Source organism: Melopsittacus undulatus, chromosome 4 (genome assembly GCF_012275295.1).
Source record: "Melopsittacus undulatus isolate bMelUnd1 chromosome 4, bMelUnd1.mat.Z, whole genome shotgun sequence".
Classification (NCBI taxonomy): Eukaryota; Metazoa; Chordata; class Aves; order Psittaciformes; family Psittaculidae; genus Melopsittacus; species Melopsittacus undulatus.
In genome coordinates this window covers 62,501,266-62,522,994 of record NC_047530.1, presented here as the reverse complement: position 1 = coordinate 62,522,994, position 21,729 = coordinate 62,501,266, and the positions used below count along the sequence as shown (strand labels likewise).

At 37.2% G+C, this 21,729-nt stretch overlaps 1 protein-coding gene across 1 annotated transcript in view; it reads right to left on the bottom strand.

Annotated features, from left to right (window-relative positions):
- Positions 1-21,729, bottom strand: part of GRID1 (glutamate ionotropic receptor delta type subunit 1) — a 519,712-nt gene that overhangs the window by 38,016 nt on the left and 459,967 nt on the right. Inside the window, exons 9-12 of the mRNA XM_034062148.1 lie at positions 12,356-12,457; positions 10,501-10,698; positions 8,230-8,554; positions 6,704-6,842 (exon numbers count right to left, since the gene is read on the bottom strand). Coding sequence (XP_033918039.1) covers positions 6,704-6,842; positions 8,230-8,554; positions 10,501-10,698; positions 12,356-12,457 — 764 coding nt within the window. The remainder of the gene's footprint in view (positions 1-6,703; positions 6,843-8,229; positions 8,555-10,500; positions 10,699-12,355; positions 12,458-21,729) is intronic.

The following is a 21,729-nucleotide window of genomic DNA, read 5'->3' as shown; positions in this document are numbered from 1 at the left end:
TCCTCTACTACACCAATGACTGACCAGCACAGATAAATGGTATAAAATAAAAGGAATTTTATAGGTTTTTGATTTTTTTTCCTTGGTTGGTTGGTTTTGGTAGTTAAAGTACTTAAATACAAAGATATTTACCATAACAGCATGTAACAGTATCTGTCTGTCCAAAAGAATATCAAAGATAGCCAGGCAAACACACGGAATAGTATGTTAACACGCAAAAAGCAGATAGGTAATTTTGCATTGTAGGTTAAATATCTACTTGAAACAATAGCAACAAATATTGAAGTTTTTGCAGGAGTGAAAATGAAGCTTTAAGGCCATCCCTATTTGAATTGCTATAGTAATAATTATTTTGCCTTTTTAATATCCTGTTTTATATTGTATTATCAGTTCATATAAGACGTTAAATCAGCTTCTTTAGGGAAAACCAACATAAATACAAATGCTCTGTTGGGCAAAAATCATCTATTACCACATTTTGTGTTGTTTACCCCTTAGGAGTCACACAGAAGACAAAACCCAACAAAATAAGCCATAGGTACTACCCTGGTAAAAAAAAGAAACTATATACTACAACAAAGAAGGCTGAATTCAGGAGACAATGATATTTAACGTATGCAGAAATCATACAGCTACACTACTCTATGGACAGCCAGTGAGCAACATATATTAATTTGAGAAAAACTGATTTAAAAGGTGACTCAGTCTGAGTTGAGAAGAGACTGTGTATCAAATCTCAGCTCTGAACTAATCCTTGTACATTTTAATGGGCTGCCATGAGGGTTGTGGCTCTTGCTACATTTTTAGCCTTTCAAAGCAAAAGAAAAAAAATAATGAAAAAATCATTTTATTACATGCACAGATGGTAGATTTTGCTAACGTCATATCCAAATAATTTTCTTCTCTAATCTGCTCGTGCATCTGAATGTTAATGCCTCAATGCACTTAAGTCACAGAACATCTCAGTAACAAGAACAAATTAAGAGATGCTACAATATAGATGTCATAAGAGTAGAGTTGAAGAGGGTGTGGAACCACAGATCTCTTGGTTTGCCATTGATCCCTAATACATGCCACCCTTTTTAATAATGGCAACTGAAGAGATGGAATGTAGTGATTTTCAGCTGTGTATTCTCATTTTTTCCCAGAAAAATGTCCTCAGGAAATATTTGCTTGCCTGCTTGCTCAATTAGATAGGAGTAATTAGGTTTCATTTTAAGCCACGGTTGAAAGGCATATGCCAGCATTCAGAAAGCATTTGAAAAGGCTCTAGACTTTTTGAAGCCTTGGATTTCCCAGAAGCACACACTGGGCAACACCACCAGTGAAAGTGAAATGAAAAGATAGACAATGGGGGTTCTAGCACTGGCAACAATAGTGTCTTGTCCTGTGCCTGAGCCAAGCTCTGCCCTTAAGCACTGTTGCCCTGGTGCACAGGCTCCGGAGTATTCCCTATCAAATTTCTTCGATGTGGTCTAAACAGGGAATGCTCTGGAAAGAAAAAAAGTCTTGAGTTTTTGTCCTTGCTCATTCACTTGCATCTTTCTTACACTCATTTTTAACCTTAATTTTTTATGGATGAACTTAATCTAGTTATTTAATGACTGAAGTTTTTGCTCACAGGCCCTATGTAATAATCCTGATAATTATTTTTTATCATGCTCATTCATACAAGCCTCCTGCCAACACGCCTGAGGTGCTGCACAAACACTGCAAAACAGCACAAATTAAACATAACAGAAGAAAATCCAATGACGCATTTAGAAAGGCACATATGATATTAACGAGAGAAAGGCTGTTTTCAAACATGAGACATTTCAAGGCAAAACCACTGCAAATACAGAGGGATTCCTGTGAGTTTCTTGCTCCCAACCCTATCAAATTCACTTAGCTACAGCAGATGAAACCTTTGTTCATTTCCCTCAAGCTGGCATCTTCAGAACACTTTCCTAATATTATTTTAAAATAGTTTTAGATTGTTTCTGGTTTGTATGCAACGTGGAAGATCTATCTGTTTTGATACCTACAGAGCTATTATAATATGGTCATTTCTGGCTATCATCTTTAAAGCAGTTAAACTGACAACATGCCACATAAGATGCAAAAACAATTGTTACCCTGTTACATAGAAAGGGAACTGAGACAGAAAGGAGACTAAGCTTGCCAAGATCAAACAAAGCTTGCAAAATAAGAATTTGCACTCAAGTTGTCCTAGTGACAGACTGTCACCCCATCTAAGCTGCAGTACAGCTTCAGCTGTCACTAAAACACATGAAACTTGGGGACTAAGATGCAAATAAGGAACACCTCAAGAAACAACATGTGTGTACTTAAAGGCAAATATGACATGCATTTGGATCCAGTCCATGAGTACATATATACAGATGCCTTTCAAAACATCCACAGCATGTGCAAATGTTAAGGATCAATTTGATGAAATCTTTAAAGTCTCCAATTTGCAAATTGCCTACTGTTTTAACATCATTTTTTTCCCTCGAGATTCTTAATATCTTGTCAGACAAGCTCTCCAAAACCTGAGTTTCTGAATATCTGTGCAACTACTGAACTGCATGTAGTCTGCTTGTTAACAAGAAATGAAGCTGAAAGTTAAGTCACTGCTAATTAAACTCATAATTACAAGTGGAAGGTCAGACAGCAGATCCAAGGGCTGTATGAAAGTGTAATAAAGCAAAAGAAAGAACAAACCTGGATGCAATAATTCAGTCCTTACTTGACAGACTGACCCATTAGAAGACTTCTCAGTTCTGAAGGCAAATATTAGAATAATGAATGCAAATCATTTGGGTTATACAAGTTTGTCAAGGATTAGCACAGCCTCTAAACATTGCTTGGGTTTCCACTGAAAAAAAAAACAAACCACACCAAAACCAACCAAACAAATAAAAACCAACATCCCCCCAAACAAAAACCAATTTAAAAAGATAAAAGGAAAAAACAACCGACAACAATCAAGAACTGCTCATTTACAAAGTTAGAACATGAATCACAGCTTCCTAGCCTGAGCTCCCAAGTGTCTGCCACTGGCACAATGACATAAAATGCCTTCTTTGTAGGAACTGGGTAACATCTCATTCCTCTGCTCCTGTGCAATTCAGAAATCTGCTTTAGAGTTCACTGCCCTGCCTGTGAATCTCCATGAATGCAGAAATCCAGAGGTAACCTCTATATTGGCTTTATTCCCTTGTTGTAAGTTTAAGGCAGAGAGAAGATGAGAAGATCGCAAGGTAATTTAGGCAAATGGCTCAGAGAAGCAGTATTAAAAGAGCAAAGGGTCACAGAAGTACCAACTACTAGCAACTGGAAAATAGCTGGAGGACAGCCAAGGAAGTTTCACACTATTTTCTGCTTTCCTTGATCTCCTGAAGAGCCAGAGCTTTTGATGTGGGTCTCAAACTCCATGTTCTGACCTTCCCCACTGCTCTGTCACACTGGGACGAGTGATGGGCTCATAAGACACGTGAGGAGAAAGGCAGCACATGCAGCCATGCCAGACCAGAAAGCCATTACTTCTCCTGATACTATCACAGTTATGAAGAAGCCCTTGGGGGTTTGGGAAAATCCAAGGAGAAGGATTTTTGTTCTTTCCAAGATAGGCGCATTTGTAACACAGGATCTGGACACCTTGACAGCACAGGACTTACTAACCCCTTTGGAATTTAGGAAGCCTCTGTTAGGAAATACAGAAATACAGGCAGCATACCAAAAGTGCTTCCTGCTGTGCCTCCTGCTTTGGGTATTTCACCTCTCTGTGAGCCATAGGCAGTCCCTGAGATTCATGGCAGGGTGGATATCCAGTGACAGGACAAGGGGCAATGGGTGTAAACTGGAGCACAGGAGGTTCCACGTTAACATCAGGAAGAACTTCTTTACTGAAAGAGTGACAGAGCACTGGAACAGGTTGCCCAGGGGGGGTTGTGGAGTCTCCTACGTTGGAGATATTCAAGGCCTGCCTGGACAAGTTCCTGTGTGATGTACTCTAGGTTACCCTGCTCTTGCAGGGGGGTTGGACGAGATGATCTTTTGAGGTCCCTTCCAACCCTTGGGATTCTGGGATTCTGTGAAATGGCCTGTGAGATTTTCCTATTCCAGATTCAAAAGAAGTGATTCCCTCATGAGCAGGTTTTCATCCGATGCGCTAATTCTAAAAACCTGACTTCCAACTGTTCACCTTTGCTTCAGTGAATGTCTCACCAAGCCCTTTCTAATAAATATAATTTATGATTTCTATGACACACTTGTTTTGCAGTGAAATTGTGGAGGTAATGATGACTGGGTTGATTGACACCTAGTTATTCAATCAAACATATTCCTATCCTGCTAGTCACAGACCACACATGCCAAATTTGATGCTGAAACAACTTTTATTAGGCACTTTGGAGAGCGCTTGGGAAGAAAATCAGCCTTGTAATCAAAACCTTAACCACGTTGCAGCTACTGCAGCAACATAATACTATTTTCTCTCCTGCTGGCAATTTAGTAGCAGCAGTACAGAGCACCAGAGAACTTCTCTATGGAGGGAGAGATAACAGCACACATTTACTGAGAGGGTGTGGGGTTGGTTTCTTAACAATGGAAGTATGCACAGGTGTATTTGGTAGTTCTCAGCTGGTGGGCAAATTTTTGTCTGTAGCTTATTGTGCCTCTTTGGGTGGGAAAAATGGATTTCACAGAGTATTCTTTTCTGGGCCCCTGAAAGATATAATGAAGGTGAGTGGCAGATTTAGAAAGGCAAAAATAGACACCATCATACAATGCAGAAGCTAAGTAGTACTGGGAGCCAAGACAACAGGCCACGATGCATCTTGTAAAGCAGTAATTTACTTTCTCAGGAAAAATATTTGTTCTAAAATGACACAATGTTTAATAAGATATTCTTCCTAAAGAGTGGGGACGTGAAAATATCTTCATCATAGCTTAGAAATTAAGGCTCAACAGAGCTTCTGGAGAATCTATTTCTTTACTCCATATCCTCTCATCTAAGGTACTACTAAGCTTCTCTCTCTCTCCCCCCTCAGGTTCCTCACTGAATTTCACCCCAATTTTTGTCCTCTGAACTGTACTGAGTTCTGGGAGGTGCTCAGTAGACGAAACAGACAACTTCTTCAGACGTGAAGGAACTAGAACTTTCAGAAGTTTTTTTAGAAGATCATTTATTCAAGCTTTCTGGATTGCTACTTGTGTCTTGGATTTCGAGAGCAAATTCTTCATTGAACTTAACCTTATTCCCATTACAGCCAGATTTCACAGATACACTGTGGTAGTTTTATTCTATTTAGCTTCCTATGTAATTTCCAAAAATTGCTTGCAGTTCTTACTTCTATTACTGTTAAACCCCACTTATTTTGGTAGTACTAACAGAAAACTAATTTATAACAAAGCTTGTTACTGTTTTGGGCTGGTTTTATTATTATTATTGTAACTTTATATCCTACAAAGCATTATATTAGCTGCAAGTACACAATGGCAAATTTAACACTGGAAATGCTGTTACACTCATGTTTATTGATCCTTCTGTGCAGATACAAAAGAGAAGGCAAAAGCAGTTCTTGAATGCCAGCCTCACCTATAAGCCAATTCAGCTGTTTCAGGTGCCAACCACGAACATTACAGTCTCAGTTTTGCAACCCCAAAAAGGACTGACAGAGTAACTGTGTCACTCTCTAGCACCTAAAATCCTTGGCTTAGCATCTTGCAGGAGAGACTGCGTAGCACTACCCATCCTCTGGCCACCTCACCATTCCATTGCCATCAGATCAAATATGAGATATCACGCACTAATCTTGTCAGCACTCACTGCAGATCAACAGCACTCCCAGTACTCCATGTCAGTGTGAAGGTGGAAATTTTGTCCATGTTTTAAAGGAAAAAATAAAAACATACTTTATCCTTTAAATTTGCTGAAGAAAAACAAATTACACATGGACAAATTGCACCAATCAACCAGTAGCTCTCTGTAGCTGCTCAGAGGCCTGGTTTGTTGAATATATTCTCATTGGGTATGGATTAGCAAGCTAACAGCAGGGGAAAGAAGTCAAAGGTGTAAGATAAATTGTGTTTGTTACAGAAGATGTAATTTATCATCACAATATTGCCAACACAATTGTAGAGAATTATATATAAATTTAATAAAACAACTGCTGTATTACATCTATTATCCTGGAGTCAGGTTTGGTTATCTTTTGCTCCTTGAGAAGATTTTTCTGCAAATAATGCCACTGAATCTGGTCATTTATATTTTAAAAGACTGTCTGTATTACCATATGTGCAAATAATAGTATAAAGTACAACATATATCAAAATATTGAGAACATAAAATTACACACTGAGGAAGTGAAATCTTATATAGTTCCCTAGAGGTAGCAGTTCCCTCTGATGTTCAACAAAGAAATAGAGACAGCTGAAGCAGTGAGAGCTCTTGTTAAACAAAATACGTATAAACCTGAAAGACCTCTCTTCTGCAAAAATACACAGTTAAAGTGCCATTGTTCCCCTTCATGCACCTGTCAAAACTGCTTGGGGGCTGTTGAAGTGAAGGTGAAGATGGGGGATGAAGAAAAAAACAGAGAAATAAGCAGAGTATTTTATTAGAGTTATCTCGTTTTTGCAAGAATGAGTGCTGAAATGGCTAATACCTTTCTGTGAAATCCAGGTTTCCAGCTTCATGTTAAGAAGAGGCTCTTACCTTATGGGATTATCCATCCTTGATACTGTGAGAAATGCTGCTAAGTTTGCTGTGTAGGAAGAGCACACGATAAGGGTGAAGAGCCACCAGCTTCCCATTACAATGCGCATAGCTACAGAATTGACAGTAGATTCTCCCCCTACAAATAAACAGAGAAAACGAGGGTGTCTTAGCAGCTTCCATTTACGATCACTCTCTCTCTGCCCTATTATGTTACACTTTTTGGAGCTACCTCTCTGCATTTCGGGTTCTCCTCTAGACTGCCCTTTCACTGTGAGAAAACCACTACTTCCATGAATACTGGCAATTTACAGACATTTTCTTCAGTCAATCTCTTGCCCTGGATACTGTTCTTGAAAATCATCTTTCAAAGTATTTCCCTTGGGAATTTTTTAGGATTGAATCTACAGGACATAAGAAAATGTTCTGAATAAAGTAAGTTTAATGGTGAAGCACAATTAATATGCCGGAATTAAATCATTACAATGGTCAGACTATAGTAATATTCTGTTTCCAATGACCATTTTAGATTTGGAGAAAACCCACAAAACTGCCCAATGGCTTGTGTGTTATCTGTGCTGTATTTAAAGCTGCAAAGACTGAAGCATTAGTGTCATTGCTTGTTACTCTATACAGTATTTTAAAAATGTGAAGATTTCTTTCCAGCAGGTTTCAAGCACGGTTATGCTTGAACATTGTTGGAGACCAGGTCTTACCATACAGCTAGTACTAGTCACTTCAGCATATGTTTGTGCTGATTATATCTTACTGCTCTTTAGCCCATCAGGGATACCACCTTAATAAGATGAGGGATCAAGTTTCATAGCACTAGTAAGGACTTTTCAGCTGAAGCTTTCTAAGCTTCCAATCACAATGAAAAAATGTAGAAAAATTTAATAACCTACTCATATGTTAGCATTCAACAAAATCTGCCTTCCAAGAATAGTACTAAATTATGGATACGGGACAAAAACCGTGGGAGCACATTTTGCAAACAATTATTTACAAAAGTGACTTTGTTAATGATAGTAATCCTACTGAATTCAATAGGATTAGTCCTATGCCTGGAGATTACTGAGTGTAAAGTTAGCTTCATGACTACAGATCATTTCCCTATCCAGTTCAAAGAACACACTAAAAAAAATAAATCTCACATTAGTTCAAAAACATATAAACTTCTAAAATGGACTTTAAGCAGTTAGGAAAGATGCTAGCCTCAGAGTCTGAAAAGTAGTTCTGCACCAAGCCGCTCTGTAGTTTATCACATGATAATTTTCCCAAAGTGGAAAAGCCTGCTAGGAATGTTTTTTCTGGACAGAAAAGGAGAACATCCTGCCTCTCCCATCTCAAAACTTACCTACCTCTTCCCATTTTTCATTAGCTGGGCTAATAAAACATGTTACATCCCTGCATGCACCTTCTCTTTGATATTTAGACCATTCTGGCCAAGACTAGCATCCTGAGCTGCTTTACCCAAGGCTGAAGCTTTCTGAACTTCCATCAGAGGTGTTTATAAGAGTGAGTACCTTGCTGAACAAAGGCGCCGTAAACGACCCAGATGGCACTGTGGAGGGTAGAGGAAGCAGAAGGGCTCGGTTGGGAAGCATTCTGTGCCCTGACTGCCTGGATCCGGTTCAAGACAAATATCAAGACACCAACTATAGGGATCGCTGCAGCAATGCAAGCCCACACCGCAAAGTCGAAAGGAGCAAAGAGAGAGAAGATGTTGATTTTCTCTTCAGGCTTTCTGATTAAGATCCCCACGGAATAGTCCATGTACCGCTTGCTGAAGTCCACAACACTCTCTCGTTCTGGTGTTATAGTGATGGCTGAGATGGCTAGGTCTGCTCTCTGTGAGACAAACGCAACAGATCAGATCTCTTCCTTTCACCATGAATTTGGCCAGCGTGAGCTTCAAGGAGAAACATTTTACGAATCAAGTGACTCCATGCATTTCTTTCTATAACTTAGCAAAAATTCAAATAAATTGTCTAAAAATAAAACCACAGTTTCATAATTTGAACGTTGGTTAATTGCACTGGTCTAAAGCAGAGTACTGAAAAACCACTATCTAGAACAAAAAACACCACCTGATTCCTCTCTGGAATGAGTACAACTTATTTTACCTTTATTTCTCATTTGATTTCCAGAGGATGCCTAAAATTCCAAACCATATAAAGCTGGTGCACTGCAAGCAGTAAGAAACACTGTTTATTTAGCTTGACTATTTGATAGCAAGGTGCAAAGAGCTAAGGTTTGTTGTTCTCCCTGCAGAGCTACCAACTTTGTATTTATGATGGGATTTCATATGACAACTGGGGGGGCAGATTTTGTTGGGTTTTTTTTTTTTAGATGAATGAAGTGATTGCATAAACTAGTAATTGGAAGGATGTACCAAAAGCAACTTAGCACCTGAAACTGCTTTGAACTCAACATTTAAAGCAAGTAGGTTCTACATGTAGAGGGTCCTTAAAGAGTATGCAAACTCAATGAAAGCTAAACCAGGAGTTAGTAAATAAGATTCCTAAAGCTTTTGCAGAGCTGCAATTATATTATGAATAATGTTTCATTTTAATAAAAAGAATTCTCTTAAAAAAATAGAATGTACTTTTTGTTTCCTCTATCTTTTGTTGGGAAAATAAAGCAAATGTTAGATGAGGGAGGTCTGCTTTGAAATACTTTAGTCACTGAAAAACCTAGTAGCAGAAATATCATTTTAAAAATACTATAATAGATACTTTGTTGCCTCAAAGAAACCAATTTCCAGAGAAATTTAACAGGATTTCTTACCCCATTTTCAAACCAATAAGATTCAAATAGCTTATGTCAATGTAAAGTAAGTAAAAATTTCTTTACACTACCTAGCACTAACCAAGAATATCCCGTTATTGAACATACATTTGTTACTGTTTTAATTGCTTTTATTTCTTCCTAAACAACCACTTACAAAATACTGAGCTGCCTACATACTAGTTAATGAAAAAGCTTTCACTTTCAGTAACTACTGCAGCAGAGTAACCTTTTCTACAAAGGGCAGCCACATGGAATATTAATTCCTTTGATTCTCCTCTTTATTAACATTTGTCCCATACTAGATAGCAAGAACATGAACCAAATATGCTCTAATTTCATTCACTGGGAGATTCTAAACTCAGAACTTTCCCCATTTACTTCAATGGTGTTCACACTTCTGATTTGAAAGGCTGTAATTAAGAAAAGAAATGTGGTCCTCTCTGTTTTAAATGAATGAATAATCTTGAAATCAGTTTAAATGCTGGTCCTTCAAAACACTTCGTTATGGTATATTACATGGGGCACTTTTCCTGTTTTGGAGTCAAGCAGTTGGTAATTATCACATTGCCACAAAGTGACCCAAAGAAAATCACACCTACAAGCAAGTAGCAAAGACATAATGACAAAAATGAAAATAATAATCAACATTTTAAGAAGAATATATTATTTTTAGTCTATTTCTATAGTCATTCACTCACACACACATACATGTCCTCTCTTCTTATTTTTACAGCTATGTAAAAACACAGATTTACGCTGATAAAATTGATGTTGAGTTGGGAGTAAACAGAACAACAGACTCTCTAGTTCCTACCCTGTATACAGTGCACACTACACTCAAACCACCCATGGCTCTGAAGTGTTTTGCACTTGTGATTTCACCCTAAGTCATTCTCTTAGAGTCTGGAAGATTACAAAGCTTTGACACCCTACTCCATAGAGATGGGGGGAGGGTTATTGTTTGGTTGTTCTTTGTTTTAAATGCAGATTCTTTTTCTATGTACCTTGTTAATTAGTTCTCCAATCATGCCATTCCAGGAGCTGTTTTGGAGCTGCTGTCCATATTTGCCATCAGGAGCTTGATATATCTCATACTTGAAGCCCAGATTCTTGGCAAGTGCATCCAGGACATCAATGGAAAATCCTTTATATCGTTTTGGTTGCCCAAGAATGTTCTCTGCCACCATCACAAAAGGTTCTTCCTGAGAATAAAAGAGTATCTTAACTGATAATTGAAACAAGTTTTTCAGTTTGCTTCTCTTAGTAAAAGAATGAGTTAATTCTGGACAGCTTGGTACAGATTTTGAGACAAAAACTGTAGGCCATGTGGGATACTATGAGGTATACCAACCAGATACCAGTGCCTCAGCACCTGAGTCCTATCTGTAGCCTTGTGGCCTTGTGTTTTCCATAGCTCTTGAGAAGAGGCAGAGACTCCAGAAAATAATTCAGCATTCTCTAGCAGCTTCCGGGTGCCTACAGAATGAATTACTCTCTGAAGTACCTGCCTCTTCTCAGCAACTATAAAAAGGGAACAGACACCTACCTTACTGTCCTAACTAGCTGTCTAGAATATAGATATTAAGCTGTCTAGAATATAGCTATTGTTAAGCACACAAGTCCTAGATAGGAACATTACTGTCCATCTATCTCAGTCCATATTAGATTTAGAAAGCTATTTTTTACAGATAATGATTAGTCCAGGAGACATACTAAAACAAAAGCTAAACCTGCTGCATTTAATGAATATTTAAAATCGTGAAAATCCAAAGAATAATCTTCATGGGTACTGGTTCCTGGAGTATTTTAAATTAAAGCATGTTTTGGGACCAAGGAAATGCAGCATTTTGTGTTATGTTTTCTGTCAGGCATAGGCACCCTGTTCTCCTGCAGGGGAACTCAAGGGCTGCCCACAGCACAAGGCTGGCTGCCTTTGAAACCTGATACTGATATTCTTATGGAAGGGATCTGCTCACCTCCCATGTAAACTGCAGCATAATCTCGCCTGTCACCAGGTAAAGAAAAGAAAACTGGGGGTGGAGGAAGAGCCTTAATGATCTTATGCGGTACTTCCTATTTGTACCATGATTCAGAAAAAGAGAAATAAAAGAAAAAACCCCACACATAAAGAAGCCACAAACCTACATCAAAATACCAACCAACCAACCAACCAAACCAAAACCAAACCAAAAAACAAAACCAAAACAAACAGACAAACAAAAACCAACTAAAAGACCCCATTCTGCAATGTGCAAACACTAATATTTTAGATAGGAATGTAGCCAAGCCTCAGTTTGCCCCTTATATAGCACTTAGCTAAGAAGAGCTCTGTTACCATTCTAGATACTAACAGACAGTCCCAAAAGTGTAATGATTTTTTGGAAAGACTATGCCTCTCTAAAAGACATAGTTTATCTCAATGGGAATTTATGAGCATGATGGAGGAAACACTTGATTAAATTTTACAGCCTGCAGCATACAAGAGCCAAGATTAGATTATCATAATTGGCCCGTCTGATCTTAAAATCCAGGAAATGCTGGAAAGTGCATATCTGAGTTAGAGTACAGTATCTGGAACACACCCTTGGGCACTCAGGCTGTGTGCTGGTTTCATGCCCAGTAAGAATTACAATGCAGAAGACCAGCATAAGCAAACAAACAAATGCTCTGTATCTCTAACAGTGAACAACTTCACATAAGATAATAAAAGGCCATAATGTGTCTTCCTTGTTTATATAACTGATCATCCAAAAATACAGTACTGAAAATTATATGGAAAAATGCTGGGGGGAATGCCCAAAATTCTGAGATCCTTTTTAATTTGAGCATTTTGTTTCCTGAACTCAAACAGGATCATACCAAGACAGTCACCACTTTGAGTGTCAGTCCTTGTAAGTCATTGCCCAGACGTCGTTCTTGTAGGCTACCATTCAGTCCTTTCTCAGAGTCCCATGTTGCCAACTAGAACAGAAAGTATAGTGAGTATGAAGGTCTATTATGCAGAAATCTTTTAGTGTTTATATAAACACTTAACAGTAGCTTGACCGAAATAGGATAAGGGATGTGTGGCTTTTTTAATGCAGAATTAGAATTAGTTAGATTCAGAGGACAAGCATAAGCAAATACCTTGCCCAAATGTATTTTCATTAATGCTTGTAACAGAACAGCTCTACTAGTTGTAGTATTTGTCATATTATTTCACTTAGATCCCCCTGATATGACATTTCTCTCCAGAGTGTTTATATTGTCTGACAACCCTCAGGAATATCTTTAAACTCACTATCCGTATTTCCCTCTCTGCTCAGATCCTCTCCTACTTTTCATATCACTCTCTAGTGCTTGTTAAATAAAAACTAACCTTTTTTGCTGCTGCACAACATTGTCACTCATAGATAGCAATAAAGCCTTGACACAGATTCTGTGGTGTCAAACTGTCTCCTCTCCCCCTCGGACTTAGAATCATAAAATCATAGAATTGCTTCAGACACTATCTTAAGTCCTATTTTCTCTGTTCTTGCCCTATCTCTGTCTCATCAGTAAAACAATAACAGGATCCTGATGATCAAATAATCTTATATCTACCAGTACTTCATGCATCTGCTAGAGGTACTTGAACACATATTTTCAGGATATATCCCTGGAACACTACATCTAAATATTTTTTTTCAACTAAATATATTGCTTTAAAAATCAGTTTTACTGCATTTTCTGAAGAAAATTGCAGTAAAATTCAATAGAATAGGTTCAGTAGAAAAGTCAATCTTGAGTGACCTTTGTATTATTCAAACTAAATATGCTCTTCAGCAGCAACAGCTGTCAGACACTCCTTTTGCCTTCAAACAGAATCCATGGTGTCATTTTGCTCGGAAGAGTCATAAATAATATCAAGCAGAAATTGTTTCCTGCTTTTTTTTTTCCTGGCTTTACACCAATACTATGCTCACATATGTGAAAGCAGTGTTGTTAGCTGAAGGCACACCCTGTAGAAATTAACCACAGTCCAAGATCTGAAATGTGGCTTCTTCCTGCTAGAAGCTAATTCTCATGTTACAAGTCAAAACCTTCTTGGAAAGAACTTATTTTGCTGAAAATGCCTACGGCTACACGTCCTACATGATTTATTTCTATGACTTCAGTTTTATCCTAAAGCCTCAAAAATGAAAGCAACAAATAAAATGTGACAGAAGAGATCTGTATAGTTTTATTTTTGTTTTGTTGCACTAAACTGATACACAGAGAACTAAAAAATAACAGAACAGTCAGTAAATATTCAGCCATCATAACTATCACAACTGATGAAAATTATTCTATAGTCACTAAATCTTCAGAGCTGAGAACACAGGAAAGAATTAAGCTGTACCTCCTTTTAAACCAGATGATCTAAGGGATGGAGGAAGAGAATGAATGAATAAATAATATTCAGCTTTCTAATGACAATCCTGAATACTGAAGTATCTCAGACTGAAAACTCTCCCCCTGTGATGACAGTTTGGAGTGAAAGATGAGCTTTCAAACATAAAAGTGTCTGCAGCAATACAGGTAGATACCTATAGCCATGGTATCTTTTAAATCTGAATTTAGATTCTTGCTATGGAATATGTCCATATGTTTCTTAGATTTTGCTATTGCCAAACCAAATTAATAAATTTGTAATTGACATAAATCACTATGGTTCAACAGACTTCAAACACCAACATGTGTGTGTGTGGCATATATTTTGTTCAAATCTGTAAAAGCAAATTCACTGTCTAAGCCTTTTCAGCTATCATGTCCAGTAAGTACATGATAAAGATGCATGAAAGGTTTTGGCCAAAATAGCTTGCACAACCTACAGATGGTGATTAATTTTTTAGTTAAAAATGGGAAATGTAACACATTCATTTATTACTTCACCACTGGTGGACTAGCATTTCAATTCTTTCTGCTTTCAAAAACTATCTGATTTCATATCAAGGCCTTAGACTTTCTGAATACCATACACTTCACATTCTGCATTAACTCTAAATATCCCAAAAAGGAAATGGTGACATGCCAGTGGAAAGCCATAAATATATTCCTTTTACTCAAAAGAAGTAAGACAAAGATTCCTCTTTTATGCAGTAGGTGTAAGTGCATGGAGAGGGACCATATTTCAGTTCAGCACAGAACTCCATAGTGTTCCCTATGGAGGCACAGACATTTCAGTCTCTAAAAAAGCAAACTATGCACATAAAGTTGGTAAATGGAATATGAGAAAAATAATTTCCAGAAGGGATTTTTCCTGCACATCCTTGTGCTTCAGACCATTTCATTTGTTCAGAAGTGTGCCAATTTTAACTTCCACATCTTGCAGACAGAATTTTGTTTATGGAACCAATGTATTTACAGATGCAGCTATCAATCTGAGACAGCTGATCTATCAAGATCAACTGATTTCCAGCACCATTAAACACAATGAGTACTTCTGTCAAGGCTGTTGGAGTTTCATTCTTTGGAGAAATATGTACCAACTTCCTACCAGAAGTCTGAAGCCAAAGGTTGTAGCACAGCCATGAGCTAATAGGAGATAAAGGTCTTTTAGATCTCATTATGACAATTACTTGCAGAATTAGCACTTGTGTCATGCATTTAAAAAACTGGAACAAATATTTAATGGCAGCCTGGGTGTTTGGGTTCTTGTTTTTCATTTTTAATTTACTCAGTTCTGGGCATTAAAGTTTTTAGAAACAGCTACTTTATTAAAGCCTTACAACTTAAACCTTCTTCCTAGCTTCTCTTTCTGAAACAGACATATTACAGGGAATCATATAGTTCTAGCCATACATCAGAAGCTCACTCATCCAATAAAGACAAACCAGAGGAAACAAATGTGAAATTCAGACAAAAAGGTGATTTGTTGGAAAATTTTGACTGATCTGATTCTGAAAGATCTGCCTGATCTTTATCAATATTTACTGCATTTTCAACCAGAACAGCAAGGAAAACTTTGAGAAAGTCACAATTTTATCATAGTTTTCAGCCTTCGCAAGCAATTTGTATCTCCAAACACACAAGCAAACACACAAGCAAAAGAATTTGTTGTTGTATCAACACACAAGCAAAAGAATTACAGGGCTAGATAACCTAGGAACATCCAATGGTAAAATATGTCATCCAAAGTATGACTCTCAGACCTGCTGGTCAGGACTTTGTACTGAGTCAGGATCTTCAAAGAAAACTTGATGTCAATGTAACTGAGTTCCCATAAAAAAAACTAGAAGTCAAAGTTTTTCAAAGGAGTTTTATAGCTTCATTAAGGATGCAGCTGCTGGATGCCCAGCACTTACTTGAGTGATTAGCTCCCCAGGGGAAATCATATTGAGATGTCATGGTAAAGTCACACTAGAGAATATCAGAAACAACTTCACAGAAGTGTGAATACCTTCATCAGCACAATGAGGCAATCCTTCTGCTTAAACAAATCAAGGCTGCATTAAGCACTGATTTGCAAGGTTTAATACCTCCTGTGAATTTGATCAATTAGATTTAGATCCTGCATGCCAGTTCCTTTAGGAGATTAAACTGATGATCAACGCAGTTATTTGTTACACATCTGTTTGTCTGCAAAGTCTGCATGTTCATACTACTCTATTACACAGTAATTAAATATTCCTTGAATCAGGAATTTAAATTTAGGTTTCCTAACTCTGCTGTGAATGTTCACATCACTGGACTATGGCAAACATCTTAGGCCCAAAACAAATGGAGGTGAAAATTATCCCAAGCTACTAGTAAACCTTGATGAAAACTGACATTACCACAAAAAGTTAATATTTAATGATTCTATCACAACAGTGAATGAGATCATCTACACTGTTTTAGTTTATGGTGCAGTAGTTACTGTTTAAAACCCCATGTCACTGCTATCTAATGTCATTATAAGTATGACGTCATGTTAAACATGATCTATTTTTCAGGGAAAATGTGATTCCCATGAGAAATAAAACATGATAGTTTCCAGCAGATGTATAGTAATGTTTGAAAGTGCTACAATCAATCCAGAAAATGCACCTTCTATTTTACCAAAACCTGAAAGCTTTTATCTGCTGACTCCTTTGGAGCTAAGGTTACACTTTCCAAAGAAATTAAGTTTGGGATTTCCAGCCTTGAAACCTGATAAACATCTAACAGTCAGGAAACTGAAGAGAATGCAAGGTGGGTAGTTCTCATGCCATGAAACAGAGACACCTATATCAGGCCAGAGCACATTTTCTGTGAATATGAAAGCTGTTTTGTATATGGACTTAAATAAATTAATTTATGCCTGATAATGCTTTTAGATTAAAGTTGAATTGAAACAGATTTCACTTCATTGACAACTTGTTTCTTAAACTTGAAGTCAACATAGCGTACATCAAATATGATGTTCTTGTACCATGTATGTATGCTTTGTGTGTTGGACCCTCACTCCCTTTGCTGGTCTGGCAAAACGGCTAAACACTTACTGAAACATTTAACATTATAAAAGCAGACTTTAAGCAGGCATGGTAAAAAAAATACCAAACAAAATGTGAAAAAGAAAATTAATGTTTACAAGAGACAAATATGAAATAAGTCAGTGGCCCATTAAATAAATTGAGCAAACTGGACACTCCCCTGTTGCAGTTTTAAGGAATAAAAGTAATTCTATTTAAATACAGGGAAAGTAAAATTTATATTTAAGTCAACAATTCTTTTCTAAATGCAGTATATAAGGAATTTCCTGTCATTCAATATTCACAATAAGGTATTAGTAGGACTCACACATTGGATTATGTGTCATTCTTGAGGAAATGACAAGATTCCCTGAAACATAATTTGCATTTTTATGACTGGAGTTGCTTTGACGGTATCAGAATCTTTTAATTTGAAATATGGGATCATAATTAAGAAAAAAACCAACAATCAAATGTTTTGGACTGTGTATTTGTGTAATCCGTAAATACATAAAACAGGATTAGGAAAATATAAAGGTATCAATTATCATACAGGCAAACAAATCCAAACACTGATCCAATTTGTTTCTCTTACAGCTACATAATAATTAAGAATAGTCTAACATTTCTACTCTAAAGCGTAAGCTTATAGTCATTATTAAGAGTAAGATACTGGGCCAGATCACCAGCCGAAATGATTAAGCTATAAATCTCTGGTCCAGCATAACTTGGCCTTGCCTGCAGTGAAATACCTGCAAGTGATTTACATCCAGATGTTTGTTCTATTCTGGTATTCCACATTTGTTTCTATTCAAGATGTAGCTTACTTCTGAACATCTGCAGTGAGATTGGGATACCCATGCACCCATAGCCACTGAGATCTCCAAAACATATCAAAACTACAAAGTAGAGAATTGTGAACCAAGCCTTAAATGGTATAGAAACTCAGGCTTTAGGGTGAACATTTTAACACATCCTGTTGAATGCTCAGAATGCTCAGTTTGCCATGAAGGTGCCACACAACAATTGCATCTGCATGATAAAAGTTCAGAGAAGAGCAGGGAGAACATGGAAAGCTGATCTCTCCCATACCTGAAACTTCAGCAAACAGCATCATCATTCCCCTGAGACAGTAAGCTCTTAAAAGGCAATGACCAGGAAATCAGTATAAAGTAATAAAAAATTGAGGACTAGGGAAGGGCTGCCTACTCTGGTGCTGTTGCCCCATGCCACTGTTTGTCCAACAGGACCCTGTTTTTCTTTGCAGGGCAGTGATGTGACTGCTGATGCTCTAATTGGCCTTTAAGAATGTGAGATATTCAGGGAGAATAATGCATCTTATTCTAATTCTAGTGCAAGTTTATTTTTTTTTCAAATGTATAGTGCTATATAAATGATACTAAAACGTCTGAAAAAAATCACAGGGAGATGAGCATTAGACAGGAAGACCTTGTAATGAACAACTCATTCTGGACAAACTTGACTGCCTTTTCAATAATACCACAGAATCCCAGAATCCCAAGGGTTGGAAGGGACCTCGAAAGATCATCTAGTCCAACCACCCTGCAAGAGCAGGGTAACCTAGAGTACATCACACAGGAACTTGTCCAGGAGGGCCTTGAATATCTCCAACGTAGGAGACTCCACAACCCCCCTGGGCAACCTGTTTTGATAGGAAAGCTACTGGTTTCATGTACATACCCCCACCCCTCCACCCCCATTCTTTGGTAATTACTCCTTTTGCAGTACCTTCAGAAGTATTGACATAGAGTGCAAAGGGTTTGTTTAAGTCCAGTAACACCAACACACGGGCTCATACTAATCCCTCTTTAATTTGTTCAAACCATCCCACTTTGTCTAGTGAAAAGGACACCTTGGTATGCTGCAATGTGAGCTTATCATATAGAAACTTAACCTTCGTACTGTATAGAAACTTAAACTTCGCACTCTGTCCATATACAGCAGAATCCAGCTAACCCTAGAAACTGTCTAACTGTTTTGAATTAATAGGTAACTGACAAGAAGATAATATACATGTATCTTCATTTTAGTTTTTCTTCACACAGAGTCTTGTGAAACCACATCTAGGACAATTTTGTTTACTGAATAAGGACAGTATCACATGGTTTGTAGACTAGCCTCCAAGCAACAAGAAAGAATGGTGTATCAAGGTGAGAGAGAAGTTTTGGGATAGCTTAGAGTAAATCAATATTAAGATCATATTTACTTAATAGCTTTCTTAATGATTTGGAACAGGAAATAGCAAATTACTAAAATTAAAATGTCAAAGATGCAAAGGTATCTCAAACTGTGAGGTGTTGCAGATATGTCAGACTAGAGGAGTGAGAAAATAAATGGGAGTGCTAAGAATCCAGACATGAAATAATAAAAATATGCATTTTACATAACTAGAAGCAAACATTTATGAAAAGGAAAAATGAAAAATAGAGATACTTCAATTGAAGAAACAAAGAAATTAATGTAAAAAAATTTACAGGGAGAAAGCATTGTGCAAATGGATGATGAGCTTGTAATACAGTGCAGCTGTGAAAGTACTAGTGTGGTTACGGACTCCACAAGTCTCACGGTGTAGGCTACACAGAGTGCAGTCACAACACAGCTGAGAAGAAAACAGTCTTAACACTGTTTAGGATATATCTGAACCAGATTTAGGTATGCTGGAAGAAAATCCAAAGAGAACAGGACAACCTGTAACTGGGATGGAGGAGTCAGTTTGAATGACAAATGACACAACTGTGAATATCTAAGATAATGATGACTTATAAATGAGAAAATTAAAAAACAAAACTAGATGTAAGTCAACAGAACCACTGCTGTTGACTTCCAATAATCTACAGAGACCCTTTCACATGAAATACAAACCGTTTCCTAGAAACATTTATTCATTCTCAATTCAAACTGTGAAATTCCAAATAGGTAAAATAGCAGAGCTTTTATGGGTATTTCTAAATGCAACTATTATTCATGTGAAAGGTTCAGCACATCCAAGATATGAGGAAGTGCATATATAAAGGAAATCATAGAACAGCCTGACAGCCTGGTGGTTACTGAATTCAACAGAGATATCAGATCTGAACCAGTGTTTCACGTAATGCTGGATCCCAGCCAAAGGTAATTAGGATACTTTTTTTATATGTGGCACAACATTCAAGTTCCAGACTACAAGGTTTAGCCTGTGATCTCATAAATTTGTCACATCTCAGGTGAGTGGATTAATCACCATCTTTAAGGCTAGTATGGGGGCACGTTATCATTCACAAAGGTGAAAGGAATCAGCTTAGTCTTTATGATGAATGGCATAATTCCTTAATACTTGAAATCCTCAGATATTTTAATTTCCAATAAAAAAATCCCTTCCCCACTACTGAAACGAAGCCATTCGTCGAACTCAGCCAGGGAGAAACTATGTAGAAAGTGCACAGGAGCCATTTAAGGTCCCAGTCTACAATCAGTTCCAATTGTACTTTTAACTTAGCAAACCTACATAATACCATTGAATCCTTAGAGTTACACTCATATAAAGTTAACTGAGCATAGACCTAGAATAGAAAATAAAGTTCAATAACGCTGGAGGAGGGATTTGAGTAGGGAAGAGCAATTGACCTGAACTGACATATCTAAGGAAATAGATATACAACACTGCTCTTCTGAGAAGCCGGGGAGATAAATGGCAAGTATCTAGGATTAAGATGCCACATGAAGACTGCCCTTGAAGTAAGTAGCACAGTGCCCTTCAAACCATGTAAGAAAACTGGCTCAAAATTAAGAGAGAAGAGTAGCATTAACTGTGTCAGTATCACATAGATGCGTGAAATTCTCATTTAATATTTAAGAAAACAATTCTCCAATTGTCAGAACAAAATGTACTTTGGAAAGAAGCTGCATAATAACAAGCAGAAAATTTATATAAATCGGAATGAAAATGTCAAAATAATTCAAAGGGCTCAAACCCAATAAAAACTGATTAAAATTTTAAAAAAAATTGCAAATCAGTATCACAACTATCATGCTTTGCCATGTAAGATCAATTACAGTACTTAAACACTATCATTCAGAGAGTAATTAGAATCTAGCATATAGAGTCTCTGTCTCCTTGTCATTTACAATAATTTCTACATCATATACATGGAAATACAGGGGAAAAAATAACCTAGAGCGCTGGGGATAGTTTAGGAGGACAGGGGACTAAAAGCCCAGGCTTTGGTAGAGGTATTTCAGCACTAATATTCTTCATTCTCTAGAGGCCTGTATATTTATTTGGCTCTTGCTCTACACATTCTGCATTTTGCTGCAATTAGCAAGTTTGAACTTACCTAGCATAACTCAGCAGTATCTTGCTCCACTATTTTTATGGTTCTTCATTGAAGAGAATATAAAATATTTTGAAACAAGGGGAAGCAGTTTCCTTTATGTTTTTCATTAGCCAAAGATCAGTTCAATTAAATGCAATGGCCATATTACTAAAAGCCAACTATTTTACATATAATAGAGCTCTACAACATAAATTAAGATTAGACACATTATGCCTTATAGTACTAATATTAAAGAAGCTAAAATATTCTTGTATATGCATCTGTGTATTCAGTAGGTTTCTGCAGTATTGTGACTGAGGAGTTTCAAGCAGAACTGAAGTAGTAGCTTTCTGTAATACCAGAGCCTTTACTGACCCAGTATAAAACTCCTCATACCTCTTGGGAATGGATCAGCAGCATATACTTTGTATATTATATTGCATATATATCAAATTGAATATTATGTTGAAGGATATAAATTATGAAT